The following is a 26,805-nucleotide window of genomic DNA, read 5'->3' on the forward strand; positions in this document are numbered from 1 at the left end:
TTGCGCCCGAAACGTCGTGATTTAATTTAGTTGTTTTCTTTTCTAATTTATTTAAAAATTTTACCTACATGACTTTACCGAAAAAAAACAAAGAGTATGGATCCTTGCAGTCACAAAAACCTCAAATCTAGAATGAATATCTCGTCGATTTTTGCTTTCTTCTTGCAGTCACGAAAACTTCAAATCTAGAATGAACATCTCGTCAGTTTGGCGACTGATTTTTGCTTTCTTCTTCCGGCACTAAAAAAAAAAGAGGACTGTAACGACATGTAATCACAGTACGGATGCGAATTTCACCGCACGAGAAAACTTCCTGTCAATTGCTATCAACATGAGGGCAACGGTTACGATCCTTCATCACTTTAATACTAAACAATCCCGCCTACCATCCCCAACAAAACCTGGTCAGACACGGTGTACAATTTAACACAATGCAACTGAAATTCTATTGTGTTCAGCCAGAGCGACACGCTGCTTTAAAAAATCGTATTTTGTTTGCCCAGAGTGATTGATATGAAGACTCAAAATCAGCAAGAGAGCTAAGACCATTCTGAATCTGTGACCATTAAAAAAAAGGCTTCCTTACTCATTTTACAGCAGGCAATGATTTAATAAAAATAAAATATGCCCTCTTATGAAAAGATATAAACAGTGCGACCCGATGTCGTACCCAGCCAATAGAAAGAAGGCAATGAGACGTATGTCAACAGGTGGAAGGCTTCGTAAGTGTCTCTGCCAGTTTCCTGTTCAAAGAGGTCATAAACAGAACACAAACCCAACTTTTAAATGGCACATGTGGTTATTGAGCAACTTTACCTCCTTAGTGTGGGCCAAAGTGCATCCATCCCATTCCAAATTCCACACATATGCACGGGAGGCCAGTTTATTAGTGGCATGGTAAATATTATTCATCTTCTTACACACTCTGCACGGCTTTACAATAAAACAAAGTGGTAAACATCCACGGCAGGTCATCCTTGAAGCAAAGCTATAAAGGGGCGAGGAAATTAATCTGCAAAGGTAATAATGTTGTTGTACAGATGTGTGTGCCTTTGCTATTAAACAACAGTGAGCTATTGTCTTGGAAGCCATCCTAAAACAAAGAGATTTCTAGGCTTAATAATAATAATAGTTCAATACATTATTTACGTTTAACGAGTACAATATAAATCCAACACAAAATTAAGCAGCCCATATAACCTACGTTTAAAAAAGAAAAAAAAGCATCATAACTCAAAAGTAAAAACTCCAAAAATGATCAGTAAACTATTTTTATAACTTTGCTACCGATGCAGACGAAATGGTCATAAAATGTTAAGAAAACATTAAATTAATATGGAAACCCGATTCAGATAGCCATATAAAGCACAAAGCGGTCTGTTTTGAGATACATTTACATAACAGTTATGCTTTATCATGCAGATGTGCCCTGCCAAGCAGCGGTCCTACCAATAGCACATCGTGCAATGTCTGAATCAGCCGAGTGCTCGCCAATGAGGTCACTTTGACCTCCCAAACACTGCGTGTTTACTAAACCCTGGAACCTTCCTAGCCAGGCAGCCTGCCCGCCCACTTAACCAACAGCCAGTCAGTACAGTCAACAGATAAAAAAAATTCAGCTTGAGATGCTTGGCAGAGCAACTGAGCAATGAACCACCTTAGAAAACACATTATACTTAATACATGTACCAACTCTATTCTGTGCACCAATCTTGAAGTGATAACCCTTCAAATATTCACAAACAAACCGCAGGCAAAAGAATATAAATCGAAATAGTCGCTGGGATGTTTCCCCCCCCCCTAATCCTTCAAAACATTTTGTACCGGACGAGTTATGTGCCATGCAAAACAGTAATTAAATTTAATTAAAAACATAAAAATATGAATTGAACAGGATAATTAAAAACTGTCCTCTTTTGTCTAACATAAGTAATACGGGAGTGCTGGATAAATAATGAGGTTTTTTTTTCCCTTGCCAAGTAAATTAATGGCATAGATCAAGATTTGTTTTTTGTAAGACGCAAGCCCGTACACAGCTGCTTACATGCATTATGGCCGTATATCAACAAGTCCTTTATCTCTACCCACATTAATTACGTGCAACATCTCGGCACGAGTGAAGTGGCAAGTGAAATGAAGACCAGATCTGTTCTTTTTAAAGCTCGTAACATTGCTTGCTCCAGATCACGGTGACATGCATGTCAGGATGGCCTATTAGGCAGCATAGTTTCCCTTATAAGCGCGTGACTCGCTATTAACTCTCTCCCAGCACAAACTTTAGCACGCATTTTCAGAGCCAGCCCAAATTCAATCAGCATATAACCGACGACTATAAATACATAAATTAAATCAGCATATGACCGACGACTATAAATAAATAAATGTCTCAATATTCTGTGACTTGTAGTTTATCCAATAACACGTCTGTGCAAAACCTTGAACCAACGATTAGAAAAAAAAAATTAGCAAAAATTACTTCTTTAACAATTTCATGAAACTGTCGCTTACTCAAAAAATTATATTTTATGCAGAAGTAGCGACCTAATATTGTATATACGAGTGACTGGCATGTGAGCATTAACAGCTATTACAGATAAAAAATGTACATGACTCGAGAAAAAACTGTGATAGAAATAAAGATATTGGATGATAAAGATCTAAGGCGACCATGGCAAGTTCCATGTGATTCAACTTTGGATTAAATAAGATGGGTATGATGATATTCTTTTTTTTGTAAAAGCAAAGTAGCACAACAAATTTTATATCGCAAATTTTGTGATAAAAAATTTGTTGTGCTACAATGATTTGCGACGCAAATCATAGGCTAACATTATAGCTGTTGCTCTTCAACACCATTAGCCATACAAAGAAGAAAAACGTAGGCTAACAGACTACATTTACGCAAGCTATAAATGTTTTTGTTACGTAAAGTTCGTACTTTGCATCCTTTGCTCACGCTGAGAAGCATGATCTGTGCCTGCAAAGTCACAGCGAATGGGTTAATCAATATTTCACAAGCTGTTCTCTCTTGCAGAGGAGGAAATGGGCAGGGGAAGGGGTAAAATGCACATGCTGTGAGCACTCCAGCTCAGCCAAGAACAAAGTGTACAGTAACACCAAAGAAATTACTGGAACATGACCAACAGGGCTTCAAAATGAAAGAGCATTGAAATAGAGGCGAGCGCGACACTGCAGATTGTGGTGGTATGCATTACAATTCCCACTGACAGCATGTACTGTTATAACGACCACACTAAACATGAATCATGGGCATGGGGGCCTTTCGTGAAGTCAAATTAATGTGTAAATAAATTAGCCCGTTATGTGGAAAGATCATACAGCTTTACATACAAAAATAAAAACCCTTGTCGAGAAATAAAAACGCCTGTGCCATAATTTCAATACAAAACACTAATTTGTATGCACCCTCACACAGTATTAGAGATCTCCCTTAGGACTGTATGAATAAGGCATGCATTCAAAATCTAAATAAATGAAGGAGAAAAAACAACCCTCTATTTTCCCCTGGAATCAAGTTAAAGATCTGATATATTCATGGCATTTTGCGAGGGCTTGTGGCTGGCATGCGTCGTGGTATTGAGTGGCGCCCAAGCAGCAGCCAGCATGTTTATTGGGTTAGTTATTTGTTTACGGGCGAGGAAACCAGTAAGTAATCTCTTGGCTGGGTACAGACTGTACATACTGTACCCTGCTGCTCTGGCAAGCTGCCCACTCCGGCTCTCGACAGCCGTATCCAATACCCAGCATCACGTTCCAACGCACAGCCTGCAGTAGGGGCACCCTGCGCGGACGATAATTGCACACCGCCACCCTGGATGAATTTACTGGATCACTGTAGGAATTTAATGGCCCGGGGGGGCAGCAGGGAGGTGGTCATCGCTTGCCACATCTGTATCTCGTACACGCAGTCCTCTGGCGTGTCGGTTGCCCCAACCGTTTTAATGTGGCAGGCCGTGGTGGTTGGTGGCCGTGGGGGCGGTTGGCGACTTTGCACACGCGTGGTGACGCACGATGCGCCGGCGCACGAGCCAATGCGCGGGTCGCGTTGTTTAGAGAAATGTGCCACTGGGAGGGGAGGGGGGGAGGAGGGGGGAGGGAGGGAGGAGGGGGGGAGGGAGGGGGAGGGAGGGGGGAGGGAGGGGAGTAGGGGGGGAGGGAGGGAGGGGAGGAGGGAGGGAGGAGGGGGTGAGGAGGGGGGGGAGGGGGGTGAGGAGGGGGGGAGGGGGGTGAGGAGGGGGGGAGGGAGGGAGGGAGGGGAGGGGAGGGAGGTGAGGGGAGAGGAGGGAGGGATGGAGGGATGGAGGAAGGTGAGGGGCGATGTGGAGAGGCGGGGGAGGGGTTTTGTGATGCGCCAGGTACCGGGCGGGCGGGGTTGCTGGGGCGGCCCGCGACAGCTGCGAAACGCAATGCAACCAAAGTGCGGGAGAGACCGCACCAGAATACACAAACTGCGGCACCGCAGTGTGCAGTGAAAGTGAGCGGACACCGGTGACCGCTTCGGCCACCGAATACGTACCAGAGCCTGGTTACAAAAGTTGCCGGATACCACGCCGCTCCGACACACCGCTGCGCAACGCACACAACACCCCCAACCCATACCCCGTGAATGTCGCTCAAATGTGGACAGGAGTCTCACCCGAATGAGACAGAAGATGCATGCGAAGGCGAAGGCTGTCCAAGAAGCGCTTGCCGCACAGATCGCAGGCGTAGCCCTTCTCCATGTGCAGCTTTCTGTGGGCACAGAACAAACAAAAAACAAATGGGAAGAGACGTGTGGATTTGTAGAAACTCTACGGATTGTTTTTTTAATCATTGGTGAAATAACGTACAGGAATCCTTGCATGTTCATTTGTGTGTCAAGCCATTCTGCCGTTACTGCAGGGGTAAAAATTTGACTCGAGTTTCTGTCTATAAAAATAAAAAAAAATCCCATCAAAATCATTGCACTCAAAAACATAAAAGTCAAAATCCTAATTAAGCCCTCTTTGCACACAAGTGTGGCTCTTGAGCATGTTAAAGTAGGCCAAACTACCTCTTGAGGGGGCTTCTTAGAGCTCCCTCTAGTGTATGTATGTTGAACTCCTTTCGCACCGTACGTAGCCAATTGTGCTAATCGGAGTGGAGGAGGCTCTTCTATCGATTTAAAGCTTTCGTGACTGCAGGGATTCATCTTCTTGGTTCTTTCGGTAAAGTCACGTAGAAGGGAAATAATAAAAAAATAAAAATCAAACATAATAAAATCATTCTCACGACGTTTCGGCCACAACGCAAGCAGCCGTCCTCAGGTGAAGAACAGGTCTGTCGGAAAAACAGCGTCATTCAGTCGGAAAGACAGTGTCATTCAGACACTGTCTTTCCGAAAGACATGTTCTTCACCTGAGGACGGCTGCTTGCGTTGTGGCCAAAACCTCGTGAGAATTATTTTATTATGTTTTATTTTGATTATTTTATTATTTCCCTTCTACGTGACTTTACCGAAAGAACCAAGAAGAGGCTATTCTTGCCAGCATTGGCATCAGCCAACGACCGTGAGAGGCTGCACCACCTACGTGAAACGTATCCACGATCGAACGACACATCGTGTGCAGGGGGTTAAACAGGTGCCGAGTGAAGTGAGGCAAAGTAACGTTACACACGATGTAGCATTCCACGCATCAATTCACAGCGACACAACCCTATCCCCCACCAGGTACTGCATTGCCCGACTCACGGTACAATGACGACCGTGCAATATAAGTCATTTCTAATTATTAAGCATAAGAGAAAATGCATGGCGCCTTGTGGGCATATTAGTGAAATTAAACTATGCTAATTCAGTCCCTCAGTGACAGAAATCCATTTGCGGCTCGGGGAAGTTATTACGAGAATGTTCGTCGGTCCAAAAAAAAAGGAAAGAGAGAAAAACATACGGGGGGGTGGGGGGGGGCTCATACAGTATGGCATGTTCCAGGTCAGTGAGCAGCTTTCAACAAGAGCTTAACGCGACTCTGAATGGCAGGCTGCAAAACAAAACCGCATTGGTGTGTCGAGCAGCAGGCATGCATTATTAATCTGACTGCACAACCCATTCTATTCCTATTTATATGGCGCACTATAAATTTTGAAATCTACAGCATGGACACCGGGGGTGAGATGGGGAGGAACAAAAACGTTAAGATATTTAAACAAAAATATGCGCCTCATCTTTGGAGCTCAGGAGACGGAAATAATTTGAGTTTTTTGTGCAAACCAGGTGAAAGGGGAGGCGATTGGGTATTAATGTACGCGCATGCAAATGCGCGTCGCGCTGCGAAGAACATAATTTAATATGTAGGATACATGATTTAAGCAGTGTGTGGTCCCCTTTCGTACACGCGTGTTTGCATTTGCGAAAAAAAATATCTCAGACTCCGGTTGGAAACATGTCCAAACGTTAAACACAAAAGCATTTTGTAGGAAAATGACCTCTGTCACAGAGGCTTAAGTTGTCCATTTTAACCATGGCTTCAACAAGCTACACTACACACTTCTGTTACAAAGTGGCGGAAAAAGGCAAAGGAAATGAAAAAGCAAAAGGAATGGAAATATGCTTAGGGCGCCTGCAAAACAAACAATTTTGTTGATCAATTGTCCATTAAACCGAACTTGCCCCGTACACAGCTATAAATAAACTTTGTTTATGTATCTGGCAACATAACATGCTTGTAAACCAAATGGTCATTAATAACAAGTCTTCGGCCATCCCAATGAATAGCAACTATGTCACAATACCAAATGTTCAATTTACTTTCAGCGCAAAAAAAACATTTCTTTTTTTTTCTCAAGACTTTGTAAACTGGAATGCCTTTATTTCATATCTCCCTGGATTCCGGGTAAATATTTGTATTTTTTGGGAAAGAAACGACCGCCTCGACTACAGTGCAGTCAACAAGATCCAAATCTTGTGGGTTTTCAGCTGCAAACCACACTTGCAAAGAACAGTGTGGGACGCCACAATTCCACATTCCACCTCAAAAATACAATGAACACATTCTTTACGAAGCATCTGTAATAATTTATACATTCTCTGCCCCCCCTTCATAACAATATTAGTTTCCCAACGATAGTTTTGTCTGTGATGTTGCAAATGGCACGCAAAAAGAAAAGGACAATACATTTTGGTTTAAAAGTTTACGAGTGCCTGAAATAAGCTTCTCACAACTTAAGATTAAGACGACTCAAAAGTTCAACAAAATTAACATGTCACTCAATTTAAAGCTTCGTTAATTCACCGCATGGAAAGGATTGCCATGGCAAACACTGTTGCACTAAACATTGCAGTTAAAGATACATTCAAGTTCAGGATTAATAGAATTAGTTTTCAAGCTACTAAGAACATTTACACAAAAGACAACAACCAAGACTAAGATGCGAGCTCAGTAAGTCTTATTGACTTTGACTGTATAGTATATATTTAAAGCCTGCATATCATACAAGGGTAGTGATGTGATTACCACACCACGCAAAGCCTTAGACTGTTAAAGCACTACAACAGGTAATAATAAACTTAGGCAGAGTTGGCCGAAGAAAGTGCCAGGCCAGGATGACATACTTCTTGGCACTCAAGATTAAGACCCAAGAATCGTATCGTAGGACAGAAGATAAGCACTGCATCATCGTGCCACACATTCACAAGTACATTTTACTTGGGGAAAAGACTATTGTTGATAACGTAACATTTTAAATATTCACAGCCTCAGATGCTTTGATTTATATTGCAATTCAGGAAACACGAACATCAATGCACATTCTATTAAATGGCTTCTGTACAGAGTGCTACAAAATGAAATAAATCTAACACTGGGTGGATGCGACTTCTTTCCTTTACGTCAAATTTCTCAAAACCTTTTTTTACCACGTCTCTTACATATACACTGTATAACGCCAACCTGTAAAAAAATCAGGTAGCAGTTGCTAGAAGTCGTGAGCCTGAGAACATTTTCTCTGGAACGCATGGCATTCCATTCATGGTGCTCGCAAAAAAGTTCAGACTTCATTGTTGCTTGCCCACAAGCGTTATTAACACATTACCCTTGCTCAACGCTCGCAGGAAAGTGATGTGTTACTGGCACCAATGAGGTGGAATAGACCGCAATTTACAGGACCAGCGCAACAACAACAAAATCTAGGGAACTATGAGAAGATCAAAATGTTCAGAAAAAATTAAGTAAAAATACTGGAGCCTTTATTCGAAGCACTTATTTATGGTACCGATCATAATTGTACTTTTGTAATTTTAGTGGTGGAAATATGTAACGGCTGATTACACGAGTTTATGAAACGTAAGCTTGGCGAGTTGATAAATGTATATATTCATTTGACAATGTTTACACAATTGAGGTTGGCTGCTTAGGCATCCAGTGTAAGCATATTTCCACGTGAAAATGTAGACTACTTTAGCAAAGATTTAAGATCCGTATCGGTTGCCAACAGGAAAGGAGTTAATCGTGTTCATCTGCCCGGCGTAACCGTCAAATTTTGCGCTACACTAAACCCAGCGCGCTGTATAGCAGGAAAGTTTATGCCACCCAAAGCCTGGACGTGTTGTTGAATGGGTGCATTGCACCCACCACACACAAGTCTGCGGTGAACCAAGCTATGTTGGCCAAAGGGCACATGGGCAACAACCGTCTGACCACTGGCGGCGTGGTGCAGGGGACCACACGTTATGGGAAACTATCTCACCCCAACTTTGCAATAGCCTCAGCCACACCTACGCCGTCTGCGGGGATCCGTACGCAGAAACTTGAGATGTGGACCGTACTGCAAATTCTCATGCAAATCCACATCGGTGTGAGATTTACCTTCAGAATTTTTCTATCGATGAGCAATTTTTTTTATTTACATGTACGTGTATTCTTGTGGGTTTTATTTTTGTAAAATAGAAAGTTATCAAAGCAAACTTCAATGCTAAAAATGGTGAATGGAAAATCGCATTAGCAGGTTATGGCAATGTGGTTTGCGATACATCTGCAAGATTAAATTGGAGGGAAAAAACAATGTGGGCATTAGCTTCAGACCGTCAACACTTTTTAGTGCTTAGCTTCAGAACCAAATGTGTCCACAAAATTACAGAATAATTTTCGTACATGAAAACCCATGGGTAACTTTAATTGCTTTCTTCACACCACTGCAGTCTGTGCTCTCCTTCCACGAAGGAATAGCTTAACGACACAAACTTTCTCCTGAAGCCATCTCATGGCTAGCAGGCCTCGACATTGGCAATCATCTCCTGAATATATTGCCATATGCAAGAATACAATAAGAATTGCTTCCGATAAGCAAAATAAAACAATGCCCTTGTTATGTTTGACAAACCTCAAAAACACTTTAAAATGTTGTGAAATGCTTTGGAAAGAAGCGGAGGCATTCGCAAGAACAGAATTATCGATCATTTGCTGTTTTGTATTTAATTGACAAGAAGTTACTACTGCAATGCAGCCACCAAAAAGACCACACAGAACAATAAGAACAGTAACCCACAATACCAGTGCTAATAAGGAACAATGCAGCTACTCTTAAGGCCACAAAACGGGCACAAACTACACCACAAAATTGCCAACTACGTACTGTTATTTAACTTTGTTGATCAGATTTGGATTTTTTCCCCCTTATGGTCTAATATGTACACATTTTATGGTAAGCCACAACTTCAATACCACATTTGAAAAAAAACTGATATCAGTTTTAAACAAAACACACTGTTTTGACAAAGCACATAAGAGCTGACAAGCAAGTACTGTCATTTTTTTACTATTAGAAGCATTACAAAAGTCAGTTGGGAGTGTTTTTTGGCAAAAAATATGTATAAATAGCCTTTATTCATACTACATTAGTCAGCGAAAACTCAAATAACATTTTAGAGATTCTGTAAGTTATTTATTTGGTGTCAAGATATTCAGCAGGTTCTGCCAATTTAAAAAACTTTTTCATGGATGGAGCCTGCAGAGATTAGGGTATCACGAAAAGCATCCAAATTTGTAAAAGGGCAAGTTTTGTAGAAGCATGTGGTCACCATCAGTCCATATATTCGTTCATGGGCACATAAAATTAGATATAAAACATACGCCACATGTAAAAAAAAGTGTTTTTGCCAGTTGAAACAAAATTCATGAGTCACTGCTGCTAAATCGTGTACAGAGGGTGGGGGTTCCGTGAACTGCCGTAACTTTTCAAACGCCGACATTAAAGCACACGCAGTAGTTGCCCCGATGACCAATTGCCCGGGGCTTCTCTGGTGATTTTATTCGGACCCAAAAAGAAACCTTCCTCGCCGCACCAATTGATCAATTTTATTTTGCGTGCAAAGGTACACAAAAAAAAGAGCGCCCCCCCCCAAATAAGCACACACCTTACGTTAATTAATTACCCTTTTTGCAATTTACAGGAGGGCTTGACTCTCGCAGGTGTTGTCCATTAAGACGTTTTAGCTTGGGCCATGCACGGTCATTTGGAGACCTTGAGAGGAGTTCTTTGCAAACGAAGAGGCAAAGATACACTTGATTACAGCCCTTTAATGGCTCTACAGTGAACCTTTGGAGATCACCTCTGACCTTGCCACTGATAAGCAGCCAGTTAAATGAATGGCACTACAGTGTATTCCCAGGGAGACAAATGACCCAGCAGATTTCTTCCATTGTTCTCCACGTGACCTCCAATCACAAAAAAATGCCAACTTGCAGTCTACAACGCCAGTGATTGTTTTTTTCCATCCATATAATTACGGTACTACAATGGCGAGGGACATTCTTTACAGGCAAAATGTTGCAGCGTGCTTTCTACACTTGTACACAAGCCATTGAAATATCCTATAAAAAAAGAGTTCTTTAACGTCATTTTTTTTACCAGTATCTTGAATGAAAAGAGGAAATTGCATGCAAAACCATGCGATAGAACCATTCCTAACAAACAAAAAATCTGTTCTACACAACAGATGGTGCTAACGGTCCTATTTAAAATTCACGCATGTAAAATGCATTTGATTTAATATACTATTTGAAATACTGTGTCTAAATACATTTTATATATGCAAAAAGTGCATTGCCATATGGGTACATTGGGAAATCATTGCCTAGCTTCAATTGCTAGCCATGGTAAACTTACGCCAAGATGAATCATCCACAAAATTAATGAAAAGTGCAAGTCAATTGCTGCTTCTTCAGCCTCCGTGTATAAAGTCCATTATAAGTGTTTCAATGGATTGTCATCTTCATTTAAGAACAACAAATATGCCAAAATATTTGATTACATTTGCATCAACAATTATTTGTTCATTCTAGTTACGGACAAATTACCTCGAATTTAGAAGGCATACAGAAAATGCACCCAGATTGTATTCATCAAAATATCATGACTTAAAAGTTATTTAGTAATACTACATTAAACAGTTCTCCAAGGGCATAACACTTTTTCCTCAACACCTTGCGCAACATTTTATTGGCTACCAACTGTGACTATGCGGCACAATATTGCACCTGCAACATAAAAAAATGTGAAATAAAATCAGCTTCAAGCATTACCAGGTCCCTACAAAAGTGTTTATCTGGCAAGTAAACACAAGTGATAATGGCTTTATCTGTGCCCTTTCAACCCGCCCGCCCAGTCCCTAACCCATTACTCAAACGTTATCTGTTACGGGCAAACACGGCCACCATCCAACACCAGTACTAGTCACCAAGGCTTCTGCAAATACCAAAAGTTTAACTCTGGCACATTTGGCCAACGTTACGCATGTCACATATATAGGGTATGAAAAAATAAGAATAGGTTTTACACTTTCTGGCAATAAAACAGGTGTTAATATGTTCAAACACCAAACAGAAACCTTTTGCAAGGAATCATGTCTGCATTATCCACACGTACTTGTGGTGAATATGCAAACAAAAACATGCTCTAATAATATATGCATTGTCTATGGAACTGATTGGTGTACACCAGACGGACTTTCTTTAGGGCCTAAACAAGTCTAGGGTACTTGCGTTTCCGTCGTGTGTCTCGCCACACTGGTCAGTCTCAGCAGGAAGCTCATCACTATATCGTTCCGACTCAGCACTATTACCTAATATCTGAGCATTTTTTTGTGGAAGGTGAGCACAGAGGTCCTTCTCAGGGGCCTCTTTAAAAAGTGTCACACTGCAGTGGAAGATTATGCATCACTCAACAAGTCTGTGACCAATGCCAACTACCAACTGCAATAACTCTATTTTTACGTGAAAGAGGGTAACGTAAAACAGTACAATTTACTCCTGATATATAAATGCAGGTGGTTTGTATTAAAAATGTGTACAACCCATACCTACTGTGACTGACCAAAGTGACAAACTCACAGCCTCATATTTACCACAACAATGTAGTCTATTTATCCCCCAATTGATAAAAGGTATTGAAATAGACACCACAAAACTAGAATACAAAGCATAATTGCTTCTCAAGTAATACAAAACCCACTCACGTATCACACCGATGGAACAACTGGCACGCCAAGCCAATTGGGGCCAAAAATGAGATGCAAGTAAGATAAGTGTGGGTTCAATGTGCCCGCTTGTGAATTCAAAACGTGCCAAAGTGAGAAAATGTGCTGCAGTTAAAACATAAACTCAATGACTGTATGAATGACAGTTAATAGTCCGTTAACATTCTGTCTTCGAGCATGTACAGCTGAAAGCTATGGATGATGCACCTAAACAAATTTGGAGCCAGTTTAGCTATGAGCTGGCATACACTCCGAGTGCAAAATTCCAGATGAGGATTCGTACCAGCTGGATTTTGGCCACTCGTACAAACATGCCTTGTGCATGATGCGTGCTCATGGAAACTAGCTTGCACACAGTGGCTTTGCCAAGCCAAGTTTTAGTTTAGTTTACGCCGCCATAAATGTTGCTGTTTTTCAAACCTGTGCTCCCACAGGCTCTCTCGACTTGAGAAGGAAACATTGCATATGTCACACTTCTCCTCTCCGGGAGCTGACGAGGAACCAGAGGGAAGGTAGAGCTGCATGGCTGACTGGTCTGCTCTCAGCGCAGAGCTCATCTCTCCCAGGCGGCTGGCAAGCTCTTGGGCCTGGATGAGACAATGACAGAAACAGGTAATGAATTTAAAGAGTGTTCCACCGAATAACTAGACGTGCAACAATGCGTTTGTAGGAACTGAATACGAATGCTCAAGATACACGTATTAAAATCACGAGAGTCAAAATAATGATACGGCCAAAACTAAGACAATTCACCAAAAATAAGACAATTAAATTAATCGTAAAACAAAAAATCAACCCAGCATCATGATAATTCGCAAAATGCTAGGATGTTACACGCTTTACATTTAAAAATAATCATTTAAAATAGTGGTATCACCATAATACAAATCATGTACGAACACAGGTCCACACAATCAACTGTCCAATGCATTTACAAGAGCAAATGTAATTGTACCATGAGCACAGGCAAGATTTTTGCGAGCGGTTAAATTTCACACTGAACTGCCGAAGCCACGTGCACACGTGCCTAGGGCCTGCTATCGCTTCAGGTGGTTTGTCGCAGGTGAGCTTCACAAGCAGCGCACAATGCAACGAACACCTCTTTGCAATCTTAAATCCCTCGATCAGCTACGAAGCTCCTCAGTGGCGGTGTGCACCAACTTGAGCGAGGTGAAGAAGTCAATGACATCCTCAGGGCAGAACAGGTGCTATTTTTCAGTTAATTTGGCACAATGATCTGCTCCCATTGGTGAGTTGTGAAGACAATTGAAGTTCAAAACCCCGAGGGTCGTCTTCTTATGCTGGGAATTCAGGGGCTTGCCGAAACGCCCCCACACTGAGGCCTTGCTACCGTATTTTAAAGCTGAAATTGGGAATATATCTGAAACAGTTATATTCCCCCACCCCAAAAAAGTGGTCCCGATAACATACCATTAATTCCAACTATTCCCTCAATGTCTGCGGACCGACGCTGCCGCGGCACGAATGGCACGAATATATATTTGCGAGTGCAGCACGCAGTTAATTTACAAAAGGAGCAAATTTGCGCTAAAGCCAATGATTAAGTCTTCACCTGCTCTTGCAATCGGAGGTCACACCGCGTTATCGCACAAGCACAACACAGTTGGCGAGGGCCCGGTGCACGAGGAGTGCGAAAGGCCACACAAACCTGGAAGGCTCGCTGCTGCTGCTGCTGCTGCTGGTGCTGGTGTTGCTGATGCAGTGCGAGGGGGTAAAGACCAGAGCCCAGAGCGCCCAGCATGTGCATGTTGTAGATGAGCGCGGGGTCCATCAGCTCCAGTCGCGTAGCCTCCCGGCTGACCCGATGCTAGAGTGGAAAAAAGCATTAGCGCGTGTTAATTTACCCGCTTAAAAACCACACAATGGGCAGAGTCTTAACCTTTGTCTGCATGAATGCTACCGCGGCTTAAACTAGTGGAATAATTTCCACAAGCAAATGATCGTTAAAAGGTCTTGATATAATTAGGAATGGACCTTTGGCTCACAATATGTATGACCCACCCATGACTGAAAAATACATTTATGTACAATGAGCATTCTACGAAAGTGCCTTTTACTGATATTGTCGCTACATTATTGAAAAGCTCGCAAGGCATGTCCTGAGCTGAAGCAAAGGAAAATGGGTCGTTTCAGTGGCCAGATCTGTGTTGTTTAATATCCCATCTTTTTGGACTGAAGGCATCACTGAGATTATTGCTCAGCTTTATTCAAAATGTGGATCTGGTAACAGGGAAGGCTAACATGCCACTACACACATTTACTTAGACAGCAGGAATTTTTTAAAACATTTGTTTACATCCTCCATATAACATAATGCATTAGATCAATCATGGTGGAAATTACACAAACAATAACCTCATTTTTTAAAACACAGTACAGCTAACAGGTAAACACCAAGGTAGTTCTTGTGAATGACAAGATAATGTGGAAAACTGAGGTGCACCTACCAATCAGGACCTTATTGTAAACAAGCCATATATATATACAAAATAAGGTTTTACACGTTCTGCCAATAATACAGGTGTTAAGATGTTCAAACACCAAAGACACTTATTACATGGCATCAAGTTTGCAATAAAAGGGCTCCATAGATAAGCCATATATGTATTTAAGAGGTCATTGTGTATTATAGACTGCACATATTAAAATCTAGATGTATATACGCGTCATAGATAAAAGAATGAACAGGCAGTCCATTCAATAATGCTCTTAGTTGTTCTTAGTGTTTTATTAACAGAGTAAACATATATGGGAAATGAGACCTCCACAGGAAATAGAGGTCAGTCAATATTTATATTGGACGTTGTATAAATGTGCAGTCATGATGGACAACCGTCAAAAACGACGGCCAAATTGTCAGCATAAATTGATATCCCAGGCGACATTTTTCAGCTGCATATTCAATTAACATTCGGTAAGGCATACGAAGGTAATATGCATGGATAAATGACTTATTATAATGCGGTGCACTTCCAGTCTTACAGCAATATAATTACGGGAAAAATGTCATTGTGACGGCTTTATAAAAATAGCCAAGATTAACTCCCTAAAAGCTGTCATTCCAGACGCACAGCTCTCAGAATGACAAATCAGCAAAAAAACATGCTTGGGACCTGACATATCTGGGTTAAAACCTGATGTCCATATACTTAATCCTAGCGAGATGAAAATTTAAGTGATCACAAATTATAAAAATTGCATTAATAGATTAGTTTTTTTTATGTCACGACGTGTTAAATGTTTATATTCATGTGATGTCTAGCACAGCTAGCTCAACGGAAATGCAAGATCTACCATGAAGCAATGTGATGTATATACAAAACGTTTACATGTTACAAATATATTTCTTAAACACTGCATTTTGTTTCCTAATAAAGCACTCCCGATTTGGAATTTCTAAATCGTAAAGTAGGATGACAGCTGTAGTTAAAAAAAACTCTCTCTTTCCCCTACTTCTCCCATCTCCCTGGGCACGCGTATCACCATTAATCGCAACACCTACGTAAGGAGTGTGGCCCTCGATCTCAACATTTGAAGCAACTTCCGGGGGAGACACCATAGCTTCCTCGTCGGAGTCGAGCGGCTGCCGCATCACCACATCTTCGGGGTCGTCCTGCGACGAGTGGCGGTGGAGGTCACGAGCGCTGGTGATCACGCTGCCTCTTGTGGGTGTCCCGGGCGCCTCCTCCACCTCAGAGCCCGACCGCTCCTGCCTCTCCTCCATCGACTCTTGCCGTGTTGCTACGGAGGCCTGGTTCCCATCCTGCTACCGAAAAGCCACCAGGCCGGTCATTTGTCACGCGTTTTTTAAAATATATACACACTGCGAAAACCAAGCCAGGCTCGGCGTTTCGCTTCTGCAGTGGCAATAATAACCAAGCACTGTCGGTCAAACAAATATTTGAACGCTTAATCGGAAATTTATCATTAAAATGCCGTCAAATGTTTGTTATTTGAATGAAATAATGGCTTACATACCACACAATTATAATTAAAGTCAATTTTCATTTGCAAAATGTCCGTGTTTTGCAATGTGACCAGAACATGAGTACACAAAATAACTGCACATTGAAGTAATTTCATATTTTATATTAGCGCAACTAGCCTGACTTGAATATTAATGCTCGGTTAATGCTTGCCTTTGACGCGTCAAATTCTCACCAATTAAAATAGAAAATATGGCAAAGCAATCCTATGTCACCTCACTTAGCCAAGTGAGTAACTGTTTGTACATTAATGTAAAATCACACATTAGCAGAAGGTTCTGCATTTAAAGAAGCAAGTGTAGGTCGGGGTGAAACAAAAAGACATACCGCTCCTGAGGTTTCCATTTGGCTCGAACCTCCAAGGTGCTGGCCAGCAACAAGCGAATGTCGCAGGCTCATGAGGCTGTCCACGGCGACTCGTCGGGGGCTCAGCGAGAAGCAGCCGGCTTGCAAGCCTGCCGCTTGGGCCTCTGTCAGGCGATGCTGCTCCCCTAGCATGGCGGCCATCATTTCCAGCGCGTGATGGGAAGGCGCTCTGAGATAGAGGCCCGAAGGGTCCTCCCTACCCCGGGCTGCCTCCAGCTCACCCCTGCTCAACTTCTGCGACGAGCACGCCAGGTCCTGAGGCATGGAACCTTCGTCGGCGATGACCTCTGTAACCACAGCCTTTGCAGCCTTCTCCTGCAATCTCAGAAAAATGCCATTTTTGTGGCGATCTTCATGGGTGTCCTCCCGATATCTGGAGAAGCTACTGCTTCGTCCCTGCTCCCTTACCGTTACAGCCTCTTCGTCGGCATTCGACGGTCTGAGATACAAACTGGGATCGCTATTGGTACGGTCTATGGACCTCTGAGGCCCATCCTCGCCGACAGAATAAGCCGATTCGAAAGCACTGTTCTCGACCTGCTCTGGTGCCATGGACTCTTCGGACTGAATGCCTTCGAGGCTGTGAGAAGGCACAGCAGCGTCCGCGTTTTCAGTCGACAGTGAACCTTCGCTGAGTCGGTGTGTTGCACTTCGTGACGTTCTCGAGTAGAGTTTCTTGCGGCCCCCAACACCAGGCAGCCTCGCCTCGGTTGCTATCTGCAAAGCAGCTTGCGATGTTCTTGGGTACAAATCACGATGTGAATGTTCCGCCACAGAAACCCCAGCCACAGTGTGTTGCAGATAGACACCGTGTGGCATTCTGGCAGTGTCACCATGTTCACGAATGTTGGCACCACTTTGGTGTCCTTCATCTTCCGTAACCTCTGACTCATTGCCCTCTGAACCCTGCAGGCCCTCAAGGAGTTTTAAACACTGTTCTTCTAAGTACTCAATCTCTAATATCTCAGCCGCATATAGGAGATCGTCCAGATCTTCTGGCCGAACCTCCAATGTTGATGTATACATATACTCCAGCACCTGAGGAGGCAATGACAGAAAAATATTAACCATATACCTAGACATAATAGATTTATGAATGCGTTGTGTTCATTTGGGGTCACTTATGAGAATTGCTGTTAAAACGATTATTAATAATTTAGAGAAAATGTCAAAATCTGTACTATTTTGAGGTTATAATGGCTCAAATCTCATCACTTATTAAGTACCTTTTGAATGAACAAAAAATTTAACAAATGTACACAGTGCATATTAAGCATGGATTTTTTTCCCAACATCAATAACAAAAGGAAATATCCCGTGATTAATTAATTTTAAAAATGTAATTAACAAACAAAACATTTTATATTCCCCATGCTTTTTTCCCACAAGGCCCACTATTCATTTACATCCAACGACTCAGCCGCATAGAGGTTCAGGGCCATCGCAGCTGGCCACGCCCACACTCTGCCCTTACCTGCGCGAAAGTGCGAGGCGAGAGAAAGTCCAAAGTGTAGCGCGTAGTATCGCCACGCTGACCAAACAGCAGCTCAAACATCTTGCTGGCCGCCGCCAGGACGGCGCGATGGGCCGGGAACTGCTGCCCGTCCACCTGGATGACGACGTCACACAGCGTGCCGGCTTGCCGCAGCTGGTTTGCCCGGTGAAGCATGGCCCCTGGGTGCGAGGGGTTCACCAGCCGGATGGCCACCGGGGCGTCTGGCACGTTCATCGTGTTGCTCCTGCTAGCCTGAAAGAAATGTACTCGTCTCGAAATTCTTCGTCCGTTCGCTCATTACCGCCCCTTAAGCCAAAAATTGGCCACTCTGCAGAATGGTAATAATTGCATGCCAATGTTCAAGCATTCTTCTGTACTACATTTAAAAAAAAAAAATTGCAGTTCATAATTTGCGTGCAAGACTGAACACTGATTACATTATTCCGTGTTTTTTCTCCCCAAAAAACTAAACTAGGAGTCAGCCATCAAGTTAAACAGAATAAATCATTGTAGGCATTTTATACAGAATATAGTCAAGGTCCATCTAAAGCCCGCATCCACTGTGTCGTCCTTCTTGTGAAAGCATAATCCTCGCTAATCTATGTCTGAAGACAAAAAAAGCCCTTTACAAAACAGTGCCAAACCGGTTTTAAAATGACATACAATGCAAGCCTGTACAACAGGCTTGGCTTCCGTTCCTTAAACATCACCCATGTCATTCTTATAAGCAACACGATGCGTACCCTAAAAAAATGCAACACTTCACTGCAGTGGCATTTAACCGGTCTTTTGGCAAGAAGTGAAACTGGAAAGTATGCAAAGTCCCTAACGTTTCCTACGTACGAGTAGCCTTTTAAAGTCGTTACTTTTGCTGAATACGGGGTGGGTGCTGAAATATTCCCTTCGCCGTGAGAGGTCGTACGCCACCGCGTTGCCCGCTACCAACTCCTCTGCGCGAATATCAAGCTGCACATTCCTACTCCAGAGGATCGGTTGACTGTGACTGCGTTCCAGCGATCAAGAGCCACACTCTGCCCCTCCACATGGGAACTCACTGTACTGTAAACAGTGCCAGCCTGCCTATAAATAGCCTGACATACTTCCAGCAATGACGCAAGGCGTGTTTATACAGCGCTCCCTGCCCGTACCGGCTGGTTGAATGCAATGTAAGTAACTCTCATGGAACACAGCCTGCCCTTGTGATCATCATATTGGGTGGCATGCATAGCAAAACTGTCCCATCTAATTTAATCATTTCAAAATGAGCAGCAAAAAGGGCTTTTGTTCGTAACTTAGCTCGTAATTGTTGTTCAAAACGGTTTAACAGAACGCAAGTAACAAATCAAACTACCACTTGCAATTGGCATCCCAACAAAAAATATACTTTATACAACAACAAAAAACAGCTATCCTTAAATGAGTAAAATCGCCAACCAAATGGGTGTACATTAAAAAACCGTGCGACACACGTGGCACAGTTGATTAAATGTTTACAAATATCATGTCTAATAAAACGAGAACATCTAAGGAGGATTTTCTTCTTCTTTGGGTTTCTTAAAACACTCCAGCACTGAATGGCTACAGAGTAATGGTTCCTTTTGGAGCTCATTAACTGCTGTGCATTGGAACTCAATGAATTTGCCCACGAGAGCGCACAGCAGCTGTTTTGTTATTTACATGTAAAACAGCATGCTGCCAAAGGAAACAAGGTCGAGTTTTAAGAGAAGCATGCCAATAAAACATTTTTTAAAAGCTTTCGCTATCAGAATCTACCCGCCTCTCTCCAGTTAGCCCGTTTGGTATGTGGCAACCTTACACACCACCCACAGCTGCATACATAAACGTGCTCAGTAAATGTGCAGGAGACAGGCTTAAACCCAGAACTCTTTCAGCAGGGTCTTGTATGGAATGTGTGACTGAATGCTTCATTTCAAACACAAACGTATTAAATTTATCTCAACGCTTGTTTTTCCCCAATATAAATAGCAACTCTCGTTGAACTGCAGTCCCGATGTTGTGCAAACAGTCACCACACACACGCTGGCCATGGAAATGTGTACCCAAACAGTAAAGAAAGGCGAGCGTTAGCCATCCTTTTAGACATTGTTCTGAAAATCGAAGCAATACCAACATGAATTGCACCACTGTAAAGCCACGAAACCCACGGACAATTATTTTGCCTTAAGCCACTAAAAAGCCTAAACATATCTCTTATAGAGGAAATTAATGAAAATGCACACTAAATTTTCACAAATTGCTTTACGTCAAGTGTAGCCTGGACAGCCATCTAATGAAAATTGGAGAAAATGTTCATGGAATACTGTATATCACGGCTGATGATAAACGACATGCAGAGCATACGCAAGTAATTCAATACTATCAGTATTACTATAATCAGCAATGACATCTCGGCCCACGTGATTCCATTGTCTCATACCGCTGCACAAAAGCAGTCAGCTGCTGCTTTATTGGAAAGGTGATTTCATTTTAAAAGCATTCCTTCTTTAATAACACCAACAACAATGATGTGTGTTCCATCCATAACACGCCATCACAACTACATCATCCCCCAAAACATTGTCCACTCACAAACCTGACCTTTTAAATGCTCTTTAAACATTATGGTCCGAACGTCAAAAATATGTGTGGTACACGGAGTATAAATACATGCTGGCCGGGTATTAAAACCACGTCCAATTTCGGCATGCTGCCCTTTATAAAAAAAAAGGCGACCTGGACACATGATGTAAAAGTTAATAGCGCAAGAATTGATAGTGGGGGAATGTTAGGGGGGGTGGGGTGAATGTGTTTTGGTGGGAAAAGGGAGGGTTCACTTCTATTGTGTTAAATGCCTGTGCCCTGTTCATACAAAAGCGTGGTCGCCGAGGTGCCAACGGTACATGTCCATGTGTTAGACAGTGAACAACACAAGGTACCACATGCCACACTGCTGCCACACGTTTTCACCCACGTGCATCAGTGGGGTAAGCAAACAGGGCCCCCATTCAGATTTTATTTTATCATCAGCAGAATAAAGAAGCTGGGCAAGCTCCAGTGAGTCGTGTACTCCTCTTACGCGAGGAAAAACAAGAGCTGAGAATATTAAGATCCAGAGGTAGCAAATGAACACAATATTGTCGCACTGTTGGGGCCATTTAGATGTCAGAAAGTAGTGTACTCCACTGTGTTATAATAAGGAATTGTTGGCAACGTGAAGATCTAGAAATTCCATGCAATAGCAGTATCATCGCCAACTAAGATTGCACTACACAAGAGTACTAACCGCAAGTTCTACCAAACAGCAAGCACCAGTGAGTAGTGTACTCCACGGTGCTAGGAATAAACAAGCCCTGGCAAATTTATGATCCACGAATTTCAATCATTATTAGTATTGGTGCCATATTTATTTCACCACAGGCACTTGCAAATTCTAGTTAGAATATGCATCAATAGATCGTGTATTCCACTATGCTGGGGGAAACAAGAGATGCCAAAAGCATTATCCACGAATTTCAATCATTAGCAGTATCAGTGCCATATATAATTTAAAAGGGAGTACAAATTAACCACTTGAAAAGGAAATTCTAGTCATATAAAAAGGCACGAGTAAGTAGTGTACCCCCCAGTTGCTAGGAATAAAAAGTCCCGGTAAGACCACGATCCCAGGACATTCAGAATCTCAATCCGTAAAGTATTCGTGCCATATTTTTTTTGGTATTTCTTGATTATACCACGAGTGCCAATGAAGCCCTTTGCTAAAGCAAATGCTTGGTCAGTGAAAGGCGCCAGTAAGTAGCCGTCCCTCCACTGCATTGGGGAAAACCAAGTTGGCGAGTGATGTAAGTGTCAATGGGACAACCCCAACGTGGTATCGGCGGCTAGAGGATGGCGAAACACGTGGAACACAACAAAGGGCACAGAGCTAAAGAACACACACACACAGTTGCGAAACGTTAACGGATTACGTGTTAAAAATTTGGGAGGGCGTGTATAAGATGTACAATGCAATAGTGTACGTGGTTATTCATGAGCACGGTGATTATATTTGTAACGTAGTTGTTAAAGCTGTAATGTGCAGTTCTTGCACAAATCGGTGGCTACTGTATGAGCACATTTGGCCAACACGTGCATTTCCCCTTAATGCGGTAAACTGCACCGTGCACATACTATGCCGTAATTATTTAACACATTTAAATGATTACGATGAATACTGTTCACACACTATGTAATGAATACACCTGTTTAATAGTGATTTTGTTTTTGTTATCATGTAAAACAAACACGAATGAAACTACGTCTCACTAACGTGACTGTCGTGTTGATAATACAATGTGCGTTCGTTCCACGTGCTATTCTACTACATGAAACATTTACGTACAAAGTAAAGTTATTACATAGTGCCCCGTGCTTAAAACACACTATCGGTGGACAATGGATCTACAGTACATTCCTGTGCTGTCCCAAGTCAATGTAACTTTAGTCATCTTAGTACCGACTGTACACACGACTACATTATATTTTACCACACGAGTTAAGTAAATATGCCATGTATACAAAACCACACACTGTACTGTAATAGGGGAGGCGATGCCACCTTGCAGTTGAGACAATGAGATCATATACACGATAATAATTTTAAATACGCATTATTTTACCCTTTAACAATAGAATCCATTGCGTTAACTTGCTGCATTTAATTAAAGCTCCATGTGTCATGTACTTTACGTCCCGGTTCAGCAAAGCGTAGCTCTTTAAACGTTATGCAGTGAATATTACTGCAATAGTTACGACACGGTATATGTATTATTACATAGACGTGTTGTATTACTCTACACTATGTGAATGGAATTACTCCCGTGGTAATTACTCTACGCTAATTCGTAAATTCCACTTGCATTGAAGACACCAACAGCGACACGGTAGATTGTATTGCGCTATAACGCAAACTATTGAAGCGTGCGCATGCGACTGTGATGTAACACTGCAAGCCATACGCATTGTACAGGCTACAGTCATTGTACAGGCTACAGTCATTGTACAGGCTACAGTCATTGTACAGGCTACAGTCATTGTACAGGCTACAGTCATTGTACAGGCTACAGTCATTGTACACACTCATTGTACAGGCTACAGTCATTGTACAGGCTACACACACATTGTACAGGCGACACACACATTGTACACACACATTGTACAGGCTACATTGTACAGGCTACACACATTGCACACACTACAGTACAATACTTGTAGAGACGACACATTGCACACACGACCGTCATTGTACAAGCTACAGTCATTGTACATGCTACACACTTTGTGCACGTTACACAATGTACACGTTCCACACACACAGTGTACACGTTACACACACACAGTGTACACGTTACACAGTGTACACGTTACACACAGTGTACACGTTACACACACACAGTGTACACGTTACACACACACAGTGTACACGTTACACAGTGTACACGTTACACACAGTGTACACGTTACACACAGTGAACACGTTACACACACAGTGTGTGTTACACGCACAGTGTACACGCGTACACGTTACACAGTGTACATGTTACACAGTGTACACGTTACACACACTGTGCACGTTACACACACGCACACACTTACGCACCTCGCCGCTCGCTAAACAACGACCCCCCGCTGCCTCTGAATCCATGAATGGAGCCCCCGAACCACTGTCCCTGTGCTGGTGGTGGTGGTCAGTGGTGGGAGGAGGTTGGTAGTGGTTGATGGTGGTCAGTGGTGGTGGTGGGAGGAGGGGGGGGGGAGGTTGGTAGTGGTTGATGGTGGTCAGTGGTGGTTGGAGGAGGAGGGGGGGAGGTTGGTAGTGGTTGTGGTTGATGGTGGTCAGTGGTGATGGTGGGAGGAGGGGGGGGGAGGTTGGTAGTGGTTGTGGTTGATGGTGGTCAGTGGTGGTTGGAGGAGGAGGGGGGGAGGTTGGTAGTGGTTGTGGTTGATGGTGGTCAGTGGTGGTTGGAGGAGGTTGGTAGTGGTTGTGGTTGATGGTGGTCAGTGGTGGTTGGAGGAGGGGGGGAGGAGGTTGGTAGTGGTTGTGGTTGATGGTTGCGTTCGAACAAAGGAACGCGCACGCTGAACCACACGGCACACGCGTGTCACCCGGCCACTCGTGGGCGATGTGAGCGAGTCTCATGTGTGTTGTATGTTGTGTGTTGTATGTTGTGTGTGCGTGTTGAATGTTGTGTGTTGTTGTATGGTGTGTGTTGTTGTATGTTGTGTGTGTGTTGTATGTTGTGTGTGTGTTGTATGTTGTGTGTATGTTGTGTGTGTGTTGTATGTTGTGTGTGTGTTGTATGTTGTGTGTGTGTTGTATGTTGTGTGCGTGTTGTGTTGTATGTGTGTTGTATGTTGTGTGGTGTGTGTTATATGTGGTGTGTTGTATTTGTGTTGTATGTTGTGTATGTTGTGTGTGTGCGTGTTGTGTTGTATGTGTGTTGTATGTTGTGTGTGTTGTATGTGGTGTGTTGTATGTGGTGTGTGTTGTATTTGTGTGTGTGTGTGCACACAACACACACAGACAAAGATCCCCTCCTGTAACAGACTGTTGGGGGGGCAAGTGCTGTTTAGTGATCACCAATGAATGCCCCCCACTGTGGCACACGAGGGGGATGGGGGTGGCCACCGGCACCACTCCCGGCCGCCTTTGTCTCCCCAGTGGCGATTTTTTTGTTTGTTACACTACACGGCGCGTCGTGTACTCATTTGAGGCCGAGTCGACCTAGCGGAGAGCCAGAACCGGTACACACATCTCGCCACTTGTTATTATTGCTCGGCCTTGAGCCGGAATCGCGCTCATTAAGACACATTAAGACGCACGAGCAATTTGCCGCTACATTAAATGACCATATTCATGACACAAACATAACACATTCATGACACAAACATGACACATTAATGACACAACATGACGTGTGGGTGTAAGTGTGCAAGACACGTGCCATAAGGCAGCTGCGCTCATTGACACACGCGTTAAACACATTTTACATATACACACACACGTATTATACAACATACACACACACGAACGTATTATACAACATAAACACACAAGTATGCATGCAACGCGCCTGCCTGCAATATGCGACGCACACACAACCACCAACAACTGGCACAGCGCAATTACTGCGATGTATTATTACTATCACCCCACAACCACTACAACCACCATCACTATCACACCACAACCACCATCACTATCACCCCACAACCACTACAACCACCATCACCCCCCCATCACTATCACCCCACAACCACTACAACCACCATCACCCCACAACCACTACAACCACCATCACCCCCCACTACAACCACTATCACCCCCCACTACAACCACTATCACCCCCCACTACAACCACTATCACCCCCCACTACAACCACTATCACCCCCCACTACAACCACTATCACCCCCCCCCCCCCACTACAACCACTATCACCCCCCCCCCCCAACTACAACCACTATCACCCCCCACTACAACCACTATCACCCCCCACTACAACCACTATCACCCCCCCCCCCACTACAACCACTATCACCCCCCAATACAACCACTATCACCCCCTTCTACAACCACTATCACCCCCCACTACAACCACTATCACCCCCACTACAACCACCATCACCCCCCAAACACCGCGTTACCTCCTCTAACGACGTCACCGCCGCCGTGTTGCTGTTGTTGCTGCTGTTGTTGTTGCTGTTGTTGTTGCTGCTGTTGTTGCTGTTGTTGTTGCTGCTGCGTTCGTTTCGCAGCGGTCGCCTGTGATAAGCGACTCCACCGTTCGACTGCGGTGGTTAGCAACTACAGCGCTACTAAAGTACTTGTTGTTCGACAGCACCGAGTGCTTCTCTAAACTGTTGTCTACGATTGTTGTTGTCGGGTGATGTTGTTGTTGTTGTGTTTTTGTATTGTTCTGGTTGTGGTCACGCAGCTACGGTAGTTGTTGTTGTTGCTGCCGCTGTTGTTGTTGGAGTTGGGTGGCGCGCGCGCGATTGCGCGTGCCGATCGCGGGAGTCATTGAGAGCCGAGTGTGCGCGCGCGGTGTGAGCCGAACACCCGCCTCCCTGCCCCCCCCACCACCACCTCATCCTGCACCCCCCACCACTACCACCTCCTCCTCCTGCCTCACTCCATCCCTCCCTCCTGCCTCCCTGCTCCCCCCCCCACCACCTCCTCCTGCACCCCCCACCACTACCACCTCCTCCTCCTGCCTCACTCCATCCCTCCCTCCTGCCTCCCTGCCCCCCCCCCACCACCACCTCCTCCTGCACCCCCCACCACTACCACCTCCTCCTCCTGCCTCACTCCATCCCTCTCTCCTGCCTCCCTGCCCCCTCCACCTCCTCTTGCACCCCCCACCACTACCACCTCCTCCTGCCTCACTC

The 26,805-nt window shown here is 43.6% G+C and overlaps 1 protein-coding gene across 4 annotated transcripts in view; it reads right to left on the reverse strand.

Annotated features, from left to right (window-relative positions):
- Positions 1-26,467, reverse strand: part of ZBTB16 (zinc finger and BTB domain containing 16) — a 59,131-nt gene extending 32,664 nt beyond the window's left edge. Inside the window, exons 1-7 of one of the 4 annotated variants that reach the window (XM_078608150.1) lie at positions 26,062-26,467; positions 18,359-18,631; positions 16,846-17,922; positions 16,035-16,295; positions 14,181-14,339; positions 12,932-13,098; positions 4,658-4,752 (exon numbers count right to left, since the gene is read on the reverse strand). In XM_078608150.1, coding sequence (XP_078464276.1) covers positions 4,658-4,752; positions 12,932-13,098; positions 14,181-14,339; positions 16,035-16,295; positions 16,846-17,922; positions 18,359-18,613 — 2,014 coding nt within the window. In that variant the 5' untranslated portion in view covers positions 18,614-18,631; positions 26,062-26,467. Of the gene's footprint in view, positions 1-4,657; positions 4,753-12,931; positions 13,099-14,180; positions 14,340-16,034; positions 16,296-16,845; positions 17,923-18,358; positions 18,632-19,222; positions 21,302-24,014; positions 24,142-26,061 lie in introns of those variants that run through there. The other 3 variants (XM_078608149.1, XM_078608151.1, XM_078608152.1) reach the window with 3 other exon arrangements.
- Between the last annotated feature and the right edge of the window lie 338 nt (positions 26,468-26,805).

This window comes from Lampetra planeri, chromosome 29 (assembly GCF_965212315.1).
Source record: "Lampetra planeri chromosome 29, kcLamPlan1.2.h2, whole genome shotgun sequence".
NCBI classification, from domain to species: Eukaryota; Metazoa; Chordata; class Hyperoartia; order Petromyzontiformes; family Petromyzontidae; genus Lampetra; species Lampetra planeri.